The sequence below is a fragment of the Barbus barbus genome (assembly GCF_936440315.1).
Source record: "Barbus barbus genome assembly, chromosome: 1".
In the NCBI taxonomy this organism is placed as follows: Eukaryota; Metazoa; Chordata; class Actinopteri; order Cypriniformes; family Cyprinidae; genus Barbus; species Barbus barbus.
This window is the reverse complement of record NC_136729.1, coordinates 46951991-46974591: the sequence shown is the minus strand read 5'-3', so window position 1 is coordinate 46974591 and position 22601 is coordinate 46951991. Positions and strand designations below refer to the sequence as shown.

At 42.2% G+C, this 22601-nt stretch overlaps 7 protein-coding genes across 7 annotated transcripts; 5 read left to right on the top strand and 2 right to left on the bottom strand.

The window, feature by feature from the left end:
• Positions 1-427: 427 nt before the first annotated feature.
• Positions 428-802, bottom strand: LOC306873280 (histone H2B 1/2-like; the record flags this gene model as incomplete). Its single annotated transcript, XM_079422465.1, has 1 exon — positions 428-802. One exon carries the CDS (start codon positions 800-802, stop codon positions 428-430), a length of 375 nt encoding a protein of 124 aa, XP_079278591.1.
• Positions 803-1487: 685 nt separating this feature from the next.
• Positions 1488-1829, bottom strand: LOC306873315 (histone H4; the record flags this gene model as incomplete). Its single annotated transcript, XM_079422528.1, has 1 exon — positions 1488-1829. The coding sequence occupies exon 1, from the start codon at positions 1797-1799 to the stop codon at positions 1488-1490; it is 312 nt and encodes a 103-aa protein (XP_079278654.1). The 5' UTR covers positions 1800-1829.
• Positions 1830-5684: 3855 nt separating this feature from the next.
• Positions 5685-6314, top strand: LOC306873260 (histone H1-like; the record flags this gene model as incomplete). The annotated part of the gene is made up of 1 exon (XM_079422412.1): positions 5685-6314. The coding sequence occupies one exon, from the start codon at positions 5685-5687 to the stop codon at positions 6312-6314; it is 630 nt and encodes a 209-aa protein (XP_079278538.1).
• A 904-nt stretch (positions 6315-7218) lies between these two features.
• On the top strand, positions 7219-7605 carry LOC306845177 (histone H2A; the record flags this gene model as incomplete). Its single annotated transcript, XM_079377824.1, has 1 exon — positions 7219-7605. One exon carries the CDS (start codon positions 7219-7221, stop codon positions 7603-7605), a length of 387 nt encoding a protein of 128 aa, XP_079233950.1.
• A 7630-nt stretch (positions 7606-15235) lies between these two features.
• On the top strand, positions 15236-16198 carry LOC306873269 (histone H3.2). Its single transcript, XM_079422440.1, has one exon. It carries the CDS (start codon positions 15282-15284, stop codon positions 15690-15692), a length of 411 nt encoding a protein of 136 aa, XP_079278566.1. The 5' UTR covers positions 15236-15281; the 3' UTR covers positions 15693-16198.
• Positions 16199-16916: 718 nt separating this feature from the next.
• LOC306873312 (histone H2B 1/2-like) lies at positions 16917-17338 on the top strand (the record flags this gene model as incomplete). The annotated part of the gene is made up of 1 exon (XM_079422516.1): positions 16917-17338. One exon carries the CDS (start codon positions 16917-16919, stop codon positions 17289-17291), a length of 375 nt encoding a protein of 124 aa, XP_079278642.1. The 3' UTR covers positions 17292-17338.
• Positions 17339-17842: 504 nt separating this feature from the next.
• Positions 17843-22590, top strand: LOC306873242 (caspase activity and apoptosis inhibitor 1-like). Its single transcript, XM_079422373.1, has 6 exons — positions 17843-17979; positions 19456-19626; positions 19943-20027; positions 21038-21086; positions 21170-21234; positions 21620-22590. Exons 1-6 carry the CDS (start codon positions 17878-17880, stop codon positions 21985-21987), a joined length of 840 nt encoding a protein of 279 aa, XP_079278499.1. The 5' UTR covers positions 17843-17877; the 3' UTR covers positions 21988-22590.
• Positions 22591-22601: the final 11 nt, after the last annotated feature.

Genomic DNA, 22601 nt, shown 5'->3' with positions numbered 1-22601 from the left:
CCTTATCAAACTTCAATAATATTTGACAACAGCTCTGTGTGTGGGAATATGGGTGGCTCTCAAAAGACTTTGCCTCTTCCACGCGTCTAATAATTCTGGTCTGAGAGCAAAATATTAGATGAGAACAATACTAATAATCATCAAGAACGGAGGGAGACCTTTGACACTTGCTTAAAAGGACCTAAGAAAAACCAATGCGGCACCATTTTATTATTTAGGCTACATATAAACAGATCCCAAACATTAAGTATAAGCGTTCTTTGTTTCATTAAAAATACGTAACAACCCCAGAAAGTACACACCCAACAGAGAATTTAGTAACTAGAATATACACAATTTTAAGATTTTTTGAAGACTAAATATTCTTTCATGGAGTAGATGGGTGGCTCTTAAAAGAGCCTTTGTGGTGTGAGAGTGTCGGGCTGCTCTACTTGGAGCTGGTGTACTTGGTGACGGCCTTGGTGCCCTCAGACACGGCGTGTTTGGCCAGCTCCCCGGGCAGCAGCAGACGCACGGCGGTCTGGATCTCTCTGGAAGTGATGGTGGAGCGCTTGTTGTAGTGAGCGAGACGAGACGCTTCACCGGCGATGCGCTCGAAGATGTCGTTGACGAAAGAGTTCATGATCCCCATCGCCTTGGAAGAGATCCCGGTGTCAGGATGAACCTGCTTCATCACCTTGTAGATGTAGATAGCGTAGCTCTCCTTCCTGGTCTTTCTGCGCTTCTTTCCTCCCTTCGCCGCGGTCTTTGTGACGGCTTTCTTGGAGCCCTTCTTAGGCGCGGACTTCGCTGGTTCAGGCATGATGATGCTGACGAGTCAATGATGAGAAAGAGCCGGACAGAGCCGTTTATTCACAAACCTATGCTAATTTACACAGAGATACGGATTCTACTGATTGCGTCTTTACACAGACCACACCCATTAACTCCACTGTGATTGGACAAATCCAAGTACCACGAGCCGGACGAGGGCCAATCACAGGCGGTGAAATTATAGCTCCGCCCACCGCTACATGTTTGAATGACGTCTCCCACCAGACAATGTTTCCTTTCCCGCTATTTTTATATAGTAACATTTAGAGAAAATAAGTGGTTCTAGATAAATATTATGCACAAATGTGTAACAAAACCAAGATCAAACCATTAAGAAAATGGAGAAAAACCCAAAACAAATTGGAAATCTGCTGCTAGTTTACAGAAATTGTACATTTCTTCACCGTTACGAGTTGTCTTTTTTTCGCCTTGAATCAAGTACCATTTAACTTAAACAGTCTAACAAATATATATACACACACACATGCTCCATGCTGTAATATTATTATTGTCTTTCTATGTTAATGAAAAGACCTTCACTATCTCAAGGAACTGCTATGAAGCGCTGTTTAAATGGTAATATTATTAAATATCCTGTAAACATGGTCTCTTTCTCTGAGAGTGTGTGTGGCTCTGAAAAGAGCCGTTGGGTTTGTTCTCCGGATTGAAGGCGTTTATCCTCCGAAGCCGTACAAGGTGCGTCCCTGTCGTTTGAGCGCATACACAACGTCCATGGCGGTGACGGTCTTTCTCTTGGCGTGCTCGGTGTAGGTGACGGCGTCGCGGATAACGTTCTCCAGGAACACCTTCAACACCCCGCGGGTCTCCTCGTAGATCAGACCGGAGATGCGCTTGACGCCGCCGCGGCGCGCGAGACGACGAATGGCGGGTTTGGTGATTCCCTGGATGTTATCCCGCAACACTTTCCGGTGCCGCTTAGCGCCTCCTTTCCCGAGTCCTTTACCGCCTTTACCTCTTCCAGACATGATCGAGATGCTTTTGTTTCTGTCAAACACTAATGTGTTATAAGCACATCAGAGTAGCGTTTTATATTTGCTTACTGGACCTAACTGAAACCAGCACCCGCGTCACATGACTGCTAGCCAATGACTGAGCAGCTTCTGTTTTCAAACGGGGCTGTTTGTGTTTCCTTCTCGAAATGCTTTGTTTTGTTTATTACTTTACAATCAAACACACTCTACACTAACACATCAAAATAACATCACAATAATCACTGCAACTGGACAAGGACAACTATCTTACAAATGTAATGTTATATGTACTATATATATATATATATATATATATATATATATATATATATATATTGTGGGTTATTTGACAGAAATGTCCACTTGGCAAGATGTCTTAGAATGTATTTATTTTTCTAACATTTAATCTTTGAACACAATATTAGATACCTTTTTTATGAATGCATACAAATGACAGCTTAATGATTTTTTAAATCTTTTTGTGCAATTACTTACTTACTTACTTTTGTCATTTAGCAGACGCTTTTGTCCAAAGCGACTTACAAATAAGAAAAAGTAACTAAAACTAAAAAGTTACAACTCTATAAATACTATCTACCCACATATTTAAGAAAATAAAGAAATTAAATTAAATTGACACATGCATATAACAACTATTCAATAATAAACATATAAATGAAAAAACTAAAATAAAAAGCGATACTTCTATCCCTTGCCAGTGTCCCTGCCCGGTGGAGTCGCACGGTAGAGTTGATGGTCTTTACACTAGGAGGGCTTCACACGACGACTGCCGTGACCGCTGCCGCAGTATAATAACCTTTTTTATACCAATCCAACAAATCACCATTTCAATTCAGCTGGACCCACTTTCCTGTTTATCAACTAAAAATGGCCAAGCAAGTGCACACACTGACAAGATACGCGATACAGTACGAGACCAAACGTGATTTCAGCACTTCTCAACACAGTAAACAAAATAAGCGTTTCCTAGCAACGGCAAATGCGCTAAACACTGAGACAAGTAAATACACTTACGAGCTGATTTTAAACTTCCGCTAACTACACATAAACCTAAGTTTTGATTGATCAGCAGCGATCTACTGATAAGATTACATCTGCATGAGACAATTATAGATAAAATATAAATATTATTTGTTTGAACTTACAAAACATCTATGTATACATCTGTACATAAACCTACATTTTGATTGATTACATCTGTAATAAACCATAAAGAACTGATACAAGTTTGATGTTAGTTAATTAAGTCTATTATATGCGTTTATGGTACGTCTCTAATGAGAGAGAATGGAGGAAGAAAGAAAGGAAATCGCTCTCTATCATGTCATTTGTTTCTTTCTTTTCTTATAGAGGTTATTTAGACTCCCTGGGTATAGTTAGTGCTATGTTTCGTTTGTTGTTTTGACCCGTCCCGAAGAGATGGCCTTTTTACTGTGTTACCACAACTGAGACTAAAAAAATACAAAAATAAATTCCCCAGTACAATGTAACCGCAGGTTTCAGATTTCTTTATTTATGTTGTCTTCCCTGACCCTAGACCAGGAGGGTATTCCAGAAAGCAGGTTATGTGACATACCGGGGAAGTTTGAGGATAAGCGAGTGGATAAACTCGGCTTTCGGTTCCAAAATCGGAGGTTACTTTTAGGGTATGTAAGTAACCATAGTAACTTGCTCTCTGAAGATAACCTGCTCTGGAGCAGGTTATGTTCAGGGTTAGTTCACTTCAGTGCTATCAGTGCACGTGTGACATACTGACCAGCCTTCAGTGGGCCTGACAGATAACGCACAACATTATATAATATTAGATTATATAATATAGCATTATATATATATATATAGCGCTAATATAAGAAATAAATAAGGTAATATATTATTCTAATATGGTTATTTTATTTATTTTGGCATATATAACAGTTATCTGTATAAATTATAAAACACTATGACAAGGTAATGTTTAATTTATTATATTATATATACTTATTAAATTTTATATTATCATCTCACATATGGATTGGCATTTTCTATAATCTATTTCTATAATAAAAATACATATCTGATATGACTTAATATATAATTGGCATCAAACAAAAAATATAAGTCATATTCTCAAGGATTGAAGATTAAACGGGAAAATAAAAATGATTACACAACCATCAATTAGGTGGCGATATGCACTAAGCATGTAAACGAACAAAAGAAGAAGAAAGAAACAGCATGGTGCGCATTTTCTTAGCGTCCGTTTCCATAGTGACTCGTCGATTCGTCGCTCTGTTGAGAATGTCTTGAGTCTTAACCAGGAACATACTCTGAGTTGAATGAACTTAATCCCGGACGCGTTTTTGGAACCACATACCTCGAGTAAGCAAGGTTTGGGGTTAATCAACCCAAAGTTCAGGGTTTAACTGAAGGTAAATTAACCGTGCTTTCTGGAATACACCCCAGGGTCGTAACAACTAGCTGTAATGACAGCTATCCAATACTGCGCATGCGCGGCAAACATCCACTAGTATTGGATCTGATCCTGCTACGTCATCGTGCAGCGAGGACCTCTTGGGTTTTGGACACAGCCAGTGACTTGCTGCCATCTACTGGCGGTTTTACTTTCATATTTAAATATATAATATATTTTACAGTTATTTAAATACTTTTATATATATTCATGTCAAAACATAACATTTAGAGCATTAATCTCATAACATTGTTATTATGAATTTAACTGCATTCATGCCGCCTCCTACGCCTTAGTCTGTAAATATATCTAAATGTTACTTGTGTTCTTCTTTGCCACATCTGTAGTGCCAAGATTATTTCTGTTGATACGACTGATTTCATTTGATTCGTAACGCATTCTTCCTGATTCCATTTCAATTTAAATAAATAAAAAAAAGATAATTTATTGACCACACAAGGAAAACAAGGTAAATGTTAAACTAAATTATGTAAAATGGGAAAGAAATGCATAAAATATGTTTTGACGGTTGTGTGAGGTTAGGGTTAGAAAATATACAGCTCAGTAAAAACATTAGTCATCCTAATGATATAAAAACACGGATCTATATCTGTGTGTGTGAGCGCCTGCTGCTCAGTTATACGATACAATAATTATTTGATGTATAATGTAGATTTGTATTTATTAATCCTCCCCAGATGAAAGCCATGGTCAGGATCACATGGGATGCAGCTGAGGCAGCAAGAGTAGGGGAAGAAGCTTAAAGGGTTACTCCACCCTACAGTGAAAATTCTGTTATTAATTACCCTCATGTCCTTCCAAACCCGTAAGACCTTCGTTCATCTTCAGAACATAAATTAAGATTTAAAGAAAGAAAGACATGAGTCTCAAACAGTCTCAAAGACTCCAGATGTTTGTGCTTCAAGCCGTCCAAAACAGCAGCTGTATGAAACACTGCACACGCCCTTCACTGAAGATCATTTCATTATATTCACTTTCTAACTATCACTGAAACACACAGAGGATGATTTTAATCTGTTATCAACTTTTACTCTTAAACAAGGCATTAGATTCACACGCGGCTGTGTTCCGGGGCTGATGCTCGCCTTCAGTTTGATCTGACCGGAGCAAAACAAACATTTCCTCGCCGAGTATTTTAGTCTCCACAGAAAGCCGAGAACCTCTGCTTGGTGTTCACTGTGTTTCTACTGCGCTAAACTATTTCATCACTCGATGTCTGTCCTTAAATATAAGCGAAGAAAACACAAGCGAGGGGCTCGCGGAGGCGCGCGGACACCGAGCAGCGGGTTGAGTCTATGAGGTTCTCATGTGTTGTTTAAGAGCGCAGCGCCGCTCGAGCGCCTCTCATTGAACTCAGTGTTTGAAAGACTGTTAATCCGCTTCGAGAAATGGCAGAAACCGCTCCAGCTGCAGCTCCGCCGGCCAAAGCGCCCAAGAAGAAGGCCGCCTCCAAAGCCAAGAAAGCAGGTCCAGGCGTCGGTGAGCTGATCGTCAAAGCCGTGTCCGCGTCCAAGGAGAGGAGCGGCGTGTCCCTCGCCGCGCTGAAGAAAGCTCTCGCCGCCGGCGGCTACGACGTGGAGAAGAACAACTCCCGCGTCAAGATCGCCATCAAGAGCCTGGTGACTAAAGGCACCCTGCTGCAGGTCAAAGGGACCGGCGCCTCCGGCTCCTTCAAGATCAGCAAGGATCAAGCCGAGACCAAGAAGAAACCGGCCAAGAAAGCTGCTCCTAAAGCCAAGAAGCCCGCGGCCAAGAAACCCGCTGCTGCCAAGAAGCCCAAGAGCGCAGCGGCAAAGAAGCCCGCCGCTAAGAAATCACCCAAGAAGGCCAAGAAACCCGCCGCCGCGGCCGCTAAGAAAGCGACCAAGAGCCCCAAGAAGACGAAGAAGCCAGCGGCGCCCAAGAAAGCAGCCAAGAGCCCCAAAAAGACCAAAACTGCCAAACCCAAGACGGCTAAGCCTAAAGCTGCTAAACCTAAAGCTGCAAAGCCTAAAAAGGCAGCTCCCAAGAAGAAATAAATCTTCTGTTTTATTCCCCAAAGGCTCTTTTCAGAGCCACCCACTCACTCCAGAGAAAGAGCAAAACACCTGCATTTAGACTCTTTACAAGTCGATTATTATAAGATTGTATATGAGTTTACCTCAACTCACAATGTTTTACAGATTGACTACATTTAGTAAAAAACAATATTCACGTTTGTTGGAGCCTTTATGTGAAGTTGTCATTTTTGGGTTTGGCACTAGAGGGCGTATTATTTTTGAGTATTTAAGTAAGGGAATGATTAGCGACAGGTGCGTAAATGGTAGGTCAAACAAACTTTTCGACCGTGTCGTGCCGGGCTGTCGAATGTGTAAGACTATGCTTGTGGCAGTTTGTCTGGAATATAAAATATTTTGTTTGAATGAAGACCAAAGTTTATTTTTATTTTTGCCAAACGGACAATACATGGATTTGCATATCCAAAGGTATGGACAGTGCAACAATTTTTATTCAAGGCAGAAGCACGTGTCAAAAACAGACTCCTAAACCATCTGCGTCCCTATAACGTTTATTAACAAACAATATTGAAAAATATATTTGTTTATTAATATAAACAGCTTTAATGGATCACCAATCAACATTTAAGTAGGTTAAGAACAATATTTAGTGACGCTTTTTGCATTGATATATTTTTAAATGTAATATTTTTTTCTTTAATATTATCTGTCATGTGTTTAATCTAAATGCAGCACAATCGGTCGCGAGCTGTGGAGGCGTGGCTTTGGCGGTGAGTGTTAGAGAAAAGTTCAGTGATTGGTTTAAAATCTTACAAGGCTCTAAACCAATGGGCGACCGGCTCGCTCTTTTATAAACAGAACAGCGAGACTCACAGCTTTATTATTTCTGTTTGTTAATCAAACACAGGAGTTTAATCGGTCAATAATGAGCGGCAGAGGCAAAACCGGCGGCAAAGCGAGAGCGAAGGCCAAGACTCGTTCATCCAGGGCAGGGCTGCAGTTCCCCGTTGGTCGTGTTCACAGGCTTCTCCGCAAAGGTAACTACGGAGAGCGCGTCGGTGCCGGTGCTCCCGTCTATCTGGCGGCTGTGCTCGAGTATCTGACCGCTGAGATCCTGGAGCTGGCTGGAAACGCCGCGAGGGACAACAAGAAGACCCGCATCATCCCCCGTCACCTGCAGCTGGCGGTGCGCAACGACGAGGAGCTGAACAAACTCCTGGGCGGAGTGACCATCGCTCAGGGCGGCGTGCTGCCCAACATCCAGGCCGTGCTGCTGCCCAAGAAGACCGAGAAACCCGCCAAAGCCAAGTAAACCGAGTCTGGCCTGCTTCTCCAACACAAAGGCTCTTTTCAGAGCCACACACTTCATCTGATAGAGAGCTGTCCTTTCTTTCTTCCTCCATTCTCTCTCATTAGAGACGTACCATAAACGCATATAATAGACTTAATTAACATCAAACTTGTATCAGTTCTTTATGGTTTATTGCAGGTGTAATCAATCAAAATGTAGGTTTATGTACAGATGTATACATAGATGTTTTGTAAGTACGAACATAATATTTACGTTTTATCTATAATTGTCTTGTGGCATAACCACGAGAATCCAGAGCTGTATGTATATGTGTGTGTGTGTGTGTGTGTGTGTGTGTATATATATATATATATATATATATATATATATATATATATATATATATATATTATTATTACACACACGAGTCATTTTATGGATTTGTACATTTTTCTGTCCTTAGCCTTTACAGAAATATTACCCTCAAATCACTTTAGGGTTACAATTTCCTTGTATTTTAAAATTAAACATTATTTGAAGAATTAACATCTTGAGCCGTTAATGTGGTAATATTTATTTTTTAACTAATTATATAAAACTCCAACCGCCACAAAACTGCTCGTCTCCACAGCCATGCACTGAAGGAAAGTGCTTTATTTTGAGGTCAAAAACCGGTTTTTCTACTATTTAAAATACAATGTATTCATAGCTATCAAATATATAGGTTAAAGGTTATACAGGTGCTCGTCATAAAAATAGAATATCATGAAAAAGTTTATTTCAATAATACCATTCAAAAAGTGAAACTTGTATATTAGATTAATTCATTACACACAGACTGATATATTTCAAATGTTTATTTCCTTTAAGTTTGATGATTACAACTGACAACTAATGAAAGTCCCAGTTTCAGTATTCCAGAAAATTTGAATATTGTGAAAATGTTCAATATTGAAGACCCCTGGTGCCACAGTCTAATCAGCTAATTAACTCAAAACACCTGCAAAAGCCTTTAAATGGTCTCTCAGTCTAGTTCTGCAGGCTACACAATCATGGGGAAGACTGCTGACTTGCAAGAACCTGAAGGGTTTCAGCTGTCACATTCCTTGTGTCAAGCCTCTCTTGAACAAGAGACAGCGTCAGAAGCGTCTTGACTGGACTGCTGCTGAGTGGTCCAAAGTTATGTTCTCTGATGAAAGTAAATTTTGCATTTCCTTTGGAAATCAAGGTCCCAGTGTAACATCTTGACTTACCTTGTGTCCTGAAGGTGGCACCGTAACCCTCGGGCAAGTCTCGAATCCCAAGAGAGTACAGCGAGTAAGAGTAATAAAAAGCATGTAGTTGAGAAAGCTCCGTGTCTGTTCCAGTTATTACATCTACAATATAGTTTAGCCAGTGAGCAAACATTACATGGTGTCAGAGTAGAGGCTAATACTCACGTCCCGAAAGAAACATGGATAGTTTCGGCGTCCCAGCACCCAAAATGGATTGGGAATCAGCTAACTTACCGGAAGCATGGCGGCGTTTCAAGCAGCACGCGGAGCTAATATTCTCCGGACCTCTACGGGAGAAACGCGAACAGGACAAATGCAGCTATCTCCTCCTATGGATCGGGGAAAAAGGGCGTGACATTTTCAACACATGGACACTAACAGATGACGACGCGAAGAAACTACAAACATACTACGATAAGTACACCGCGTACCTAACACCAAAGTCTAACCCGATATATGCAAGATATCGTTTCCATGAGAAAACACAAGGTGATGGGGAAACTTTTGAGCACTTTGTCACGGATCTGAAGCTGTTAGTTAAGGACTGTGGATACCCCAACAGCGACGAGATGGTGCGAGACCGCATTGTTTTCGCTACAAATTCACCGCGAGTGCGGGAGAAGTTGCTCAGCCACGGCGCGGAGCTAACGCTAGACCAAGCCATCGACATCGCGCGATCTCATGAGCTAGCACAAGTCCAACTCAAAGAGATGGTGGGAAGTAAATACCCCAATAATGACGCTGTACACGCCATAGCCCGAAGACCGGAACACAGATCAGCGCGCACGAGTCACAAAGCCAGGCCGAAAGAGCCTGCCACAGCACAAAGAGAATGTGACAGATGCGGCGGCCTGCATACGACCAAAGACGGCGCCTGTCCAGCTAAAGGCAAGCAATGCATGAAATGCAAAAAATTCAATCACTTTGCAAAAGCATGTAAGTCGAAACTACACACAAACACCCGCACAAGAAAAGTGATTCACACGATGGATGAAGACACTGAAGATGAGCAGGTAGAACTTTTTATTGACGGACTTACAAGTGAAAACACAGGAAAAGGTAATGAACAAGCTTATGCTGAAATTGAAATCGGGACTCAGAAAGTTAAATTTAAAATTGACACTGGCGCACAGACCAATGCAATTCCAGTACAGATATTCGAAAGACTGTTCAGAAACACTGCCATAAAACCAACCACTCAAAAAATCTCAGGATATGGCGGTGAGTTTCTGAAAGTGAAAGGCACCTGTCATCTAAAGTGCAAGTATAAAAACACCTCCATTGTGCTCGAATTCTACATAGTGGACACCAAAGCACCTCCCATCCTAGGGATGAGAGCTAGCCTAGACCTTAAGTTAATCAAGCTGATACTAGCTGTGGCCGAGGAGGAAGCGAAACCATGCATAGACATAGACAGCCTCCTTAAGGAATACACAGACGTCTTCCAGGGCATAGGAGAGTTTCCAGGGGAGTGCAACCTCCATGTCGACCCACACGCCACACCAGTAGTGTATCCACCACGAAGAGTACCGATCGCTCTGCGAGACAGGTTGAAAAAAGAGCTCGACAAGATGGAAGAGAGCAACGTAATTTGCAAAGTGACAGAGCCCACAGAATGGGTTAATGCCCTCGTTGTTGTAGAAAAACCCCAGACTGGCAAGCTGAGAGTCTGCCTGGATCCCAGAGACCTCAACAAGGCGATAAAAAGGCCACACTACCCCTTACCGACTTTAGAGGATGTCACCACAAAGCTTGCCGGAGCGAAGTACTTCAGCGTCCTCGACGCCAGATCAGGCTATTGGGCCATAAAGCTGAGCACAACGTCTTCCCTACTAACAACATTTAACACCCCCTTCGGCAGATACAGGTTCCTGAGGCTGCCATTCGGAATCAATTCAGCTCAAGATGAATTCCAAAGGCGCGTCGACGAGACATACGAGGGCCTCACAGGTGTAGCTGCCATCGTCGACGACATACTCGTCTTCGGCAAGACAAAGCTTGAACACGACAACAACCTCAGGGCCATGCTGAAACGCACGAGAGAAAGAGGGGTAAGGCTAAATCCTGATAAATGCCAAATATGCGTATCAGAGGTCAGCTACTTCGGCCACACGCTCTCGCGAGAAGGTGTCAAGCCAGACCCAGCGAAGGTGAAAGCGATACAAGACATGCAGCCACCCACAAACAGAAGAGAGTTAGAAACCATTCTCGGGATGATTAACTACCTGGCCAGATTCGCACCACGCCTCTCCGAGATAAACGCACCACTACGTCAACTGCTGAAGCAGGACAGTGAGTTTTTATGGGACAAAAACCATGACAAAGCATTCACGCAGACGAAAAAATTAATAACAGACCACCCTGTGCTCGCATACTTCGACCCACAAAAAGAACTGAGACTCCAAGTAGACGCCTCAAAATGTGGCCTCGGCGCTGTCATGCTCCAGGACGAAAAACCCATTGCCTACGCTTCCAAGTCACTTAACAGCACCGAAGTGAATTACGCTCAGATAGAGAAGGAACTGTATGCAGTTTTATTCGGATGTAAGCGTTTCCACGAATACATGTACGGCCGGAGAGTGATTGTAGAATCCGACCACAAACCTCTGGAAGCTATCCTCCGAAAACCGCTGGCTGCAACACCACCGCGGCTACAAAGGATGATACTACAGCTCCAGAAATACAACATACAAATCATCCACCGGCCCGGAAAGGACATCCCAGTGGCCGATACATTGTCCCGAAAATCCATCGAGCACCAAGACAGCAGCCTTATGGAGAGCATGGAAGCACAGGTACATACACTCATAAGCACTGTTCCAGTGAGTGACAGGAAGCTACTGGAGATCAAGGACGCAACAGCACAGGATGCACAGCTCACCGCACTCAGAAGAGCCACACAGAACGGATGGCCAGACGAAAGGAGGAAATGCCCACCCAGCATCCAAGAATATTGGAACCACCGAGATGAGATCTCCGAGATGGAAGGGATACTTTTCAAAGGTGAGAAAATCATAGTTCCCCTGAGCCTCAGAGGAGACATGATCCAGCGCGTACACGCAGGACACATGGGCATGGAAAAAAGCAAACATAGAGCACGAGACCTCCTGTTCTGGCCCGGGATGGGCAAAGAAATAGAAGCAACAGTAGAACAGTGCAGTATATGCCAGGAGCGACGGGAAGCCAACCTCAAAGAACCACTGTGGTCCCATGACATACCCGAGAGACCATGGCAAGTGGTAGGCACAGACCTCTTCACATGGAACACTCAAAACTTCATCATCATTGTAGACTACTACAGTAGATTCTTTGAAATGGAGCAGCTCACAAATACCACCTCACTCGCAGTAATCGCCAAATTCAAGTCCGCATTCGCTCGTCACGGCATCGCAGAGACAGTCATCAGCGACAACGGACCATGCTACAGCTCTGAGGAATTCCGCCGTTTCGCAAACGCGTGGGACTTCACCCACACCACCACAAGTCCGCGTTACCCACAGAGCAACGGCCTTGCTGAAAAGACTGTCCAGACAGCAAAACGCATCCTGGACAAGGCAAAAGCCGGAAATACAGACCCCTACCTCGCTCTGCTGGAGTACAGGAACACTCCAGTTGACAACCTTCGATCACCGGCCCAGCTTCTGATGAGCCGACGACTGCATTCCATACTCCCAGCGACCAGTAGGCATCTGCAGCCACAGGTAGCACCTCAAAGAGTTGTCCAAGACAGACGAAAGGCATGCCAACACCGCCAACAAGCATACTTCAACAGAGGCACCAAGCCGTTGCCTCACCTACCTGCTGGCACTCTCATTCGTTTCCGTCAGGAAGATGGCTCCTGGAGACCTGCAACGGTAACACAACATGCACACACACACACAGGAGCTACCAAATCCAGACAGAAGATGGACAGACTCTACGGCGCAACCGTTGGCACCTCCGTGACAGCAGAGATGCTCAAGACACCAAAGACAGACAGCATGCAGACACACACAACAGTAACACACAGCCACCACACCCCGAACCTGTGGACCATCCGCAACCAACAAACCAACAAAAACCCAATTACACAACAAGGTTTGGCCGCATCTCCAGGCCAAGACAAATCCTTGACCTATAATGTAAAGGGTGTAGGCGGATCGCTGCCCTAAAAAAAAAAAAAAAAAAAAGGAAACAGGAGAAAGGTGTTTTCGTGTTTTAACACCTGTTACTTACCTTCTACCTCTTAAATCAGTTTAACTGCCTGTTCTGTTTTTTTTTGCACAACTAGTTCACCTTTAAGTACTTGAATCATATGGGAAAGGAAAACATTATTTCTGACTTAAACTAAGGACTTATTGGCACACATTCGTATGTCATTTAACTGCTTCTTGTACTTGTTTACATTACAGCAATGACATTAACGACCACAGACTGTATTTGTCAGACCGTTTATATGTGCATTCAGCAAAAGTGTTATGTTCGCAGAATTAATGTTGTGTGTTTAAGTAATGTTATTTTATTTTATTTTATTTTATTTTATTTTTTCTCTTGAAAAGGGAGATGTAACATCTTGACTTACCTTGTGTCCTGAAGGTGGCACCGTAACCCTCGGGCAAGTCTCGAATCCCAAGAGAGTACAGCGAGTAAGAGTAATAAAAAGCATGTAGTTGAGAAAGCTCCGTGTCTGTTCCAGTTATTACATCTACAATATAGTTTAGCCAGTGAGCAAACATTACACCAGAGTCTGGAGGAAGAGAGGAGAGGCACATAATCCACGTTGCTTGAGGTCCAGTGTAAAGTTTCCACAGTCATTGATGGTTTGGGGTGCCATGTCATCTGCTGGTGTTGGTCCATTGTGTTTTCTGAGGTCCAAGGTCAACGCTGCCGTCTACCAGGAAGTTTTAGAGCACTTCATGCTTCCTGCTGCTGACCAACTTTATGGAGATGCAGATTTCATTTTCCAACAGGACTTGGCACCTGCACACACTGCCAAAGCTACCAGTACCTGGTTTAAGGATCATGGTATCCCTGTTCTTGATTGGCCAGCAAACTCGCCTGACCTTAACCCCATAGAAAACCTATGGGGTATTGTGAAGAGGAAGATGCAATACGCCAGACCCAACAATTCAGAAGAGCTGAAGGCCACTATCAGAACAACATGGGCTCTCATAACACCTGAGCAGTGCCACAGACTGATCGACTCCACGCCGCATTGCTGCAGTAATCCAGGCCAAAGGAGCCCTAACTAAATATTGAGTGCTGTACATGCTCATACTTTTCATGTTCATACTTTTCAGTTGGCCAACATTTCTAAAAATCATTTTTTTTTTGCATTGGTCTTAATTGATATTCTAATTTTCTGAGATACTGAATTTAGGACTTTCATTAGTTGTCCGTTATAATCATCAAAATTAACGGAAATAAACATTTGAAATATATCAGTCTGTGTGTAATGGATGAATCTAATATACAAGTTTCACTTTTTGAATGGTATTACTGAAATAAATCTACTTTTTCATGATATTCTAATTTTATGACCAGCACCTGTATGTTAATAGAAAAAAAAAAAAAAAACCTAAATGCTGAATAAATCTCATAAAATATATAAAAGTAGCGCTCCCCTGGAGTTGTGTCACTGGTGTTACCGTTTAACAAAAATAATTTATTTAGAAATAAAAATCACTAAACTTCCTCCTGTTTCCTGAAGATCGGTGAAGAAAAGGATCGTAAGTCCACTGTCTCTTTTATCTCATGATTTCATATGAAGCTTTTAGTTGAAGTCACTGATATGACCTGCTTTATTGTTAGGGAACGGTAAAAAACTAGAATACAAATGAATTAAGCTTCTTAATTTAGTGAGTAAAGCATGATTGACAACATGTGGTTTGATATCTTCCTCATGAATAACTCCAGTGAAGATCAGTCTATCAGCTCTTATGTGTCTCTGCTGATTCAGTGTGTTTCTCTCTCACATTAAATCAATCAGCTCCTTATTTCTTGCATTTTCATCATTTATTCTGTAACTATGTGCTGAGAAATAATATTTCATAAAAGCCTTTAATATTGCCAAAGAAGGTAACACCAGTGACAAAAATATAACATTACATTTGTAAGATAGTTGTCCAGTTGCAGTGATTTTATACAAATTAAATTGTGATGTTATTTTGATGTGTTAGTGTAGAGTGTGTTTGATTGTAAAGTAATAAACACAACAAAGCATTTCGAGCGGGAAACACAAACAGCCCCGTTTGAAAACAGAAGCTGCTCAGTCATTGGCTAGCAGTCATGAGCAGACGTCACACAGCAGCCAATCACAAGCCTCTGCACCTTCATGACATCATAAGCTCGTGGCCAAATGCTTTAAGAGCAGCGCGGAACAGAGTGCACTCAGTGCAGTATTTTCTACGGTGTTTGTGACTGAGAAAGAAGTTAATCTTCGCGATGGCAAGAACCAAGCAGACGGCTCGTAAATCCACCGGCGGCAAAGCCCCGAGGAAGCAGCTCGCTACTAAAGCCGCCCGGAAGAGCGCCCCAGCCACCGGCGGCGTCAAGAAGCCCCACCGTTACAGGCCCGGGACCGTGGCTCTCCGAGAGATCCGTCGTTATCAGAAGTCAACCGAGCTGCTGATCCGCAAACTGCCTTTCCAGCGCTTGGTGCGAGAAATCGCGCAGGATTTCAAGACGGACCTGCGCTTCCAGAGCTCCGCTGTCATGGCCCTGCAGGAGGCCAGCGAGGCTTATTTGGTCGGTCTGTTTGAGGACACCAACCTGTGCGCCATCCACGCCAAGAGAGTCACCATCATGCCCAAAGACATCCAGCTGGCGCGCCGCATCCGCGGAGAGCGCGCTTAAACCCGCCGCTGCAGCGACACCCCAAAGGCTCTTTTAAGAGCCACCAACACTGCACTGAACGAGACCGTTTTACTGTAATACTGAGTATAAACCATAGAGATTAACAACGTGCTCGAGTCTTTAATCAACTCTGTCTTCACTCGGTCTTATTCACTTACAATTTCTTACCATTTTACTACAAAAGAGTTCACACACAAGCAAAAACATGAAATAAAATGTGGATGTGCCACTCTTAATAAACTCTGTTTCGCAATAACACATGCTGCTGTAGATAAATAAAACTGAAATTATCCTGCTTGTGTATGCAGCCAGGTGCAATTATTTATAGGGTTAATTTAATAAAGGCTTCCTGAAGTCGGGCCACTGCTGCAGGGTTTAGCTGTAATCAAACACACCTGAGCTTCAGGATCATTAGAGAATCACAGGGAGGTGTTTGATCAGGAGCTAAACTCTGCAGCAGATTGATCCTCCAGAGAAAGATTCGAGGAACCAGATGAAGATTAAAGACACCTTAAATTAAACTAGTCTGATGCTGTGCTCTATTGAAAATATACGTGTTTTCATGTTTTTGAGCCAAAAACGGATTCCTATTTTGTTCTATTTCTCTTTTAATGTTTTATTGTTATTTTCATTGTTTGCTGTGGACGCTTTAATCACCAAAACAAATGCCTCGTATTTCTCAAGATGGGAGCTAATATAATATTTCCTTCAGAAGAGCATGTTTATTATTTGTCTTACTTTTTAATTTGCTTGTTTAGCATTTTCTTTGAACTGAAGTGATTTACAAAAACAGCGAACAATCACAAAGCAAATGTACTTAAGTTACAGAATAAAACAATTCTAATCGTTACTGCTCTTTTTTCCAAATTATCTCAATAGATCTATAAGGGCTTTAGAAATTACACTATTATGATATTTAAGACCCATTTATTTTGTATGAAACACAACTAACAAAAAAAGCGCGAATTAAAACAAAGGAAGTTTAGTCACGTGGGCTGATGTCGCTCAAACATGCAGCGGTGGGCGGAGCTATCATTTCACCGCCTGTGATTGGCCCTCGTCCGGCTCGTTGTACTCAGAGTTGTCCAATCACAGTGGAGCTAATGGGTGTGGTCTGTGTAAAGACGCAATCAGAAGAATCCGCATCTCTGTGTAAATTAGCATAGGTTCGTGAATAAACGGCTCTGTCCGGCTCTTTCTCATCATTGACTCGTCAGCATCATCATGCCTGAACCAGCGAAGTCCGCGCCTAAGAAGGGCTCCAAGAAAGCCGTCACAAAGACCGCGGCGAAAGGAGGGAAGAAGCGCAGAAAGACCAGGAAGGAGAGCTACGCTATCTACATCTACAAGGTGATGAAGCAGGTTCATCCTGACACCGGGATCTCTTCCAAGGCGATGGGGATCATGAACTCTTTCGTCAACGACATCTTCGAGCGCATCGCCGGTGAAGCGTCTCGTCTCGCTCACTACAACAAGCGCTCCACCATCACTTCCAGAGAGATCCAGACCGCCGTGCGTCTGCTGCTGCCCGGGGAGCTGGCCAAACACGCCGTGTCTGAGGGCACCAAGGCCGTCACCAAGTACACCAGCTCCAAGTAGAGCAGCCCGACACTCTCACACCACAAAGGCTCTTTTAAGAGCCACCCATCTACTCCATGAAAGAGCGAGTTTGTTAATTGTTGTATATATCTAATTTAAGCGTAACGTTAGTGAGTTTGGTCTGTGTTTCGTAAGTCTTTGAATCAAAGGAAGTGTGAACTTGCATTAGTACAAGACAAAAGAACAACTAACTTTTCTCTATAATTTTTCCTCGCTCAGCATAAACATCTAAAGAGGAAAATCGATGTCTGTCTGAGGTGAGGTCTATTTTTAAGTATAGATTTCTTGTACCTTATATTTGGCTGTTATTCAAACGAGTTTTCATTATCTCAGCTCTTACACTTTTTTTTTTTTTTTTTTTTTTTTTTTTTTTTTTTTCCGTATAAAGACTTGTTTGTAGAGCGTTAAAATTAACTCTAATAAAACAAATAAGTAATGAGTTTAAGTTATCTATTTAAAACTTTTATAAGAAACCGTATCTTTTATTTTGCCAAATAGCTGATGTGCCAAACTGTGTCGTCTCGGATTGTGATTGGACTGCTGCTGTGTGACGTCATTGGCGTGCGACGGCGCCGCTGCAGAAAAGATGCAGGAGAGAAAGAAAAGAGAGAAAGAAAAACGGAGGCACTCTGATCGAGAGCACAGCGATGGAGAGATGAAGATGAGGAATACTGAATCCAGCACAGAGGTGAGAGAGACGGGTTTATTGAAAGAACTGACACTAACTGTGAGTGATTATAATAAAAGTGATTCCTGCTGCAGCGAACAACACGAACTTAATTAAAACCTGCTGTGGTATGATTAGAAGAAAAAACTAGCGTTTGTTTTTCTCTTGAAGATTCGCTGAACATTGCATATAATAATCAGCAGTCTCTCACTGAAAGTCCTCAGACATCAATACAAAAAGAAAACAATGGTAATGCATGACCTCGCAGGGTCTCTGTAAACTTTTGAGTGCTGTGAAAAAGACTAAAACCTTATAATAAAGCTTATTATTGACTATTATTATTAATTTATATCATTAGTTATATTATTTGATTCATCCAACTTAAAGAGTTATATAGGTGGGTCACATTTGCAAAATTGTCAAAAAAGGTCACTTTCAAAGCAAGCATCTTCTGTGAATCAGCGCCATGAATCCACATGATCAAATCTGTGTTGGCAAATAGTATGTATGCACACGTTTTCTGCAAAGCGATACATGTGATCACACCTTTAATCAGGTTTCAGATGTGGCCATTCGACTGAGATTGCATTACTGAAGCCTTGCGGATTGTGAAAGCTGGTTCCAAATCATCAGTTCTCATTCTGCTGGATCTATCTCCCACTGTCAATCATCAGATCCTGGCCATCACAGGGATTCCTCTTCGCTGGTTTGAGTCCTATCTCACTAGTAGGTCTTTCAAGGTGTCCTAGGGAGGGGAGGTATCCACAGCACATCAACTGGTCACTGGGGTTCCTCAGGGATCAGTTCTTGGACCCCTCCTCTTCTCCACATACACTACATCACTGGGTCCCATCATACAGGCAACATGGATTCTCCTACCATTGCTACTATTGTCCAGGCCCTTGTCATTTCTAGGCTGGACTACTGTAATACTCTTCTGGCTGGACTTCCATCAAACACAATCAGACCTTAACAAATGATTCAGAATGCAGCGGCACGACTGATCTTCAGCGAGCCCAAAAGAGCGCATGTTACACCTCCCTTTCTCTCCTTGCACTGGCTTCCGGTTGCAGCTCGCATCAAGTTCAAGACATTGATGCTTTCATACAGAACAACCACAGGCTCAGCACCCACCTACTTCCACTCACTATTACGAATTTACATCCCCTCCAGAAGCCTCAAATCTATAAATGAGTGACACCTCGTAGTGCCGTCACAGAAAGGAACAAAATTGCTTTCCAGAACATTTTTGTTCACCATCCCTGTCTGGTGCAATGAACTTCCCACCTGTATCCGGGATGACGAACTGCTGAGAACTCATCTCTTTCTTCAACATTTGACTACATCCTAAAACAATAATTTGGCCACACACCACTTCCCTTTCCCCTTACACTGGGTTTTAAATCATGTTAATTAATTGTAACATTGTGTTATTTAGGTTGGTATCTGTCAGGCTTCATTTTTTGCTGTGTGTGTAATTTCTGCTGAATTTGAAAGGAGCCGGCGGTTCCTCGGGAGGCCAGTGATCTGGAGGAGGGAGGACTGGACCTGGACAAGATCTTCAGACCCATCAGCTCCTACATGCAGGACCGCAAGGAGATGCTGGAGCAGTGTTTCCACGTGCTTCGAGATGATAAACTCAAACACATGCTTCCTGAGGAACTGAAGGTACCTTTGTGTTTTGTCCTCATCTAGAATAATTGATGGTTGCCAAGCTGAATATTGATATCTGTGTATCAGCATTTTTCCCATTTGCAAGGAACGGTCACTATATCATGGGGCTAAAATCAGCTCACTTTTGCTCACATTTATGGTCTAGTTCTAGTCTAAATTGTGACAGAGATGTTTGTTAGGTTTTACATTTGAAAATGTCATGTGACTAATGATAACTCTGTTCTTATTTCCCTAAACCCTAAAAGATGTATGCTGGAAATGTGGAGTGTTTGTATTGTCTGTTATAATAAAGGGCTGTTGTTTCCCGCAGGACTGTTCGTTTAGTGAGATTAAGGAACTGTGCTGGGATCAGCTGCAGCAGCTCTCTGAGATTCATCTGCTGGAGATTCTGGACGGTAAATCTCATTCAACTTTAAAGGAGTTATTTTACAAGTTGTTTGAAGATAAATGTGTGTTGAAAGTGTGTGTGCACATTAGGGCTGTCATGATATTAGATTCTTTCACACCACGGTTATTGTGGCAAATATAATTCACAATATTGATATCGCGATATCTATAGAAATCTTCGGGAATCAGTCAAATTAATTTTTACTTTATTTAGTTTTTCTTTTCACCCAATGAACATAAGGATACTGATAGACACAGAGCACATGCATTTTCACTTCTTCCTCTTCAGATCACAGCTGACTGAAACTTTCTCTGTCTTTGATCTATGAAATAACAATAGAGAAAATACTGTCAAGTTCAACAGTGTGATGAATGAATATTAACATCAAAACTGATACTTTAACCTGGTAACTTGAGTAAATTACCCGTATTTTAATCTCTTTAACTTATAGTTGCGCCGGCGCCAATGAAGTCAAGCAGTTAACGCGCTTGTAATTCAGTTTTAATGTGCGTCTAGAACGACCGCAGATGAGGCATTAAGTGCATGGCACTGCGACCAAAATAACAGTTTAATTTAGCAATGTGGTCGCTCAGTTTTTCTAGATTTGTTTTAATCATGATTTTAACAAAGAAACCAAGTGCTAGCGCAATACTGCCACTAGTTTCACAACTGAAGTAAACAGTACTGCTCACCACTCCACGGAAGAGAGGGGCGGAGTCAGCAGAGCTCATTAGCATTTAAAGCAACATGGACAAAAACAGCCTGATGAAAACAGCTGATTTTGACAGGGGAAAATGTTTTTTTTTACACTACCATTGAGAAATTTTAACCAAAGTATCATAGACTTTTCATTAAGACCGTGAAGAAACATATCAACTTGTGGAAAATGGGCATCTGATGACTCCTTTAATCTGTCTCTGAACAAACAAATAAAAAGCTGCTTGTTCTCTTTTATCGAGTCCCACTGGTACATTCTTATGTTTGATTAAGGGTTTATTATTTTGTTTGTTTGTAAAGGTAAAGAGTTATCAGCTGAACCAGAAGAGAATAACTTTCCTGACAGTCAGTAAGTCAAAACTCTCTGAATTATTAACATAAAAAGAAACCTATAATTTAACTTTTGACAATGTTTTGATTTAACATTTACAGGCAGGACAGTAACGTGGACTCCACTTCATATCTGAGAGAAAACCCTGAAACAGAAAAAAATCAAAGTAAGTAACTCATTATAGACCCATGAACTCGTATAAGATCGATGTACTCCCAGTTCCGTGCTCTGACATCACCCTACAGATGCATTTATATTTGGAAATGCACCCCTATATTTGGAAATGCAACCCCTACGGACGCATTTCCAAATATACAAATAACGTAAAATAAATGGTATAAGCCCCGTACGGTCCGCCATGCTGTTTTTCTTTACATCTACCACAATTCCTTGCGCTCGGGCAGTTTGGTGTGACTTGCTTGGAACGCTACAAAGTCGTAGTTTGAAGTCGTGACTTACGGGCTCAAAACCCTGCCTGGAACGCAGCTTTAGACTATTATTCCTGAGTGTTTTAATGAGTGAAAGTGTCAATGTGTGTGTGTGTGTGTCAGGTGCAGGTTCAGGAGAAGACAGTGATGTTCTCAGCATCAACGCAGACATTGACGACAGTGACATCGAGGGTCATAAAGCGGTCAAAGCTGAAGAACCGGTGCTCAGAGATGAAGCTGTGCCTCAGCCGGACGAGCCCAAAGCAGAGCTCCAGCACGACATCGACAGAAGCGTGAGTGAAATCCTGGCTCCGACGTCTGGCTCTGAACACGGCGATCTGAGGGAAGCGTCGCTGGAAACACCAGCCGCTCCAGAAACAGAGAAGCAGCCGTCGACTCAGCAGCTGGAGCTACTGGAGCTGGAGATGAGAGCCAGAGCCATCAAAGCCCTCATGAAAGCCAGCGAGATCAAGAAGCACACCGACCGCTGATCAGTCTGATAAAGACATGTTTGACTCCGTGTAATAAAGAGCGTCTGTGGACATTTTAGCACAAAATTCCAGAATCAAAATATTACTCTGTTTTGCCCCAAACACACTTTCAGTTGCTAAAATAAAAAAAAAAAAACAGCATGTATTTTACTGAAAATCCAGAATCATCAACAAGCTAACTGTTAAGATAGCACTGTGAATGTTATATAGTTGTCAACGAATGGGATGCTACATTTTTATTCAAAATTAAATATCTTAAATATTTACAATTTGGCTTCCATAAGATTTTTCCAGAAGACCTGTCATCCTCCACAATTCTGTCCAGCAGCAAAGCACTTGAATGCAACGAGCTTGTAATCAGGACTTCTGAAATTGGAACACAATTGTGAAAGCACACGCTGGCAGTATTATTCCTTATTTCCTTACAGGAATCCAGAACATGTCATTACCCAAATCTAGGTGGAGTCATACAGCTGCAAATCAGCAGTCTAAAAAAGAGGTATTTTATGTATGTATTTTCAAATACTGGCCATCCCTGGTTGTTACTTACATCTGGTGAAAGTCAACAGGACCTTTACAAATATATTTACTGAGAAAAATGGTGATGCGTTCAA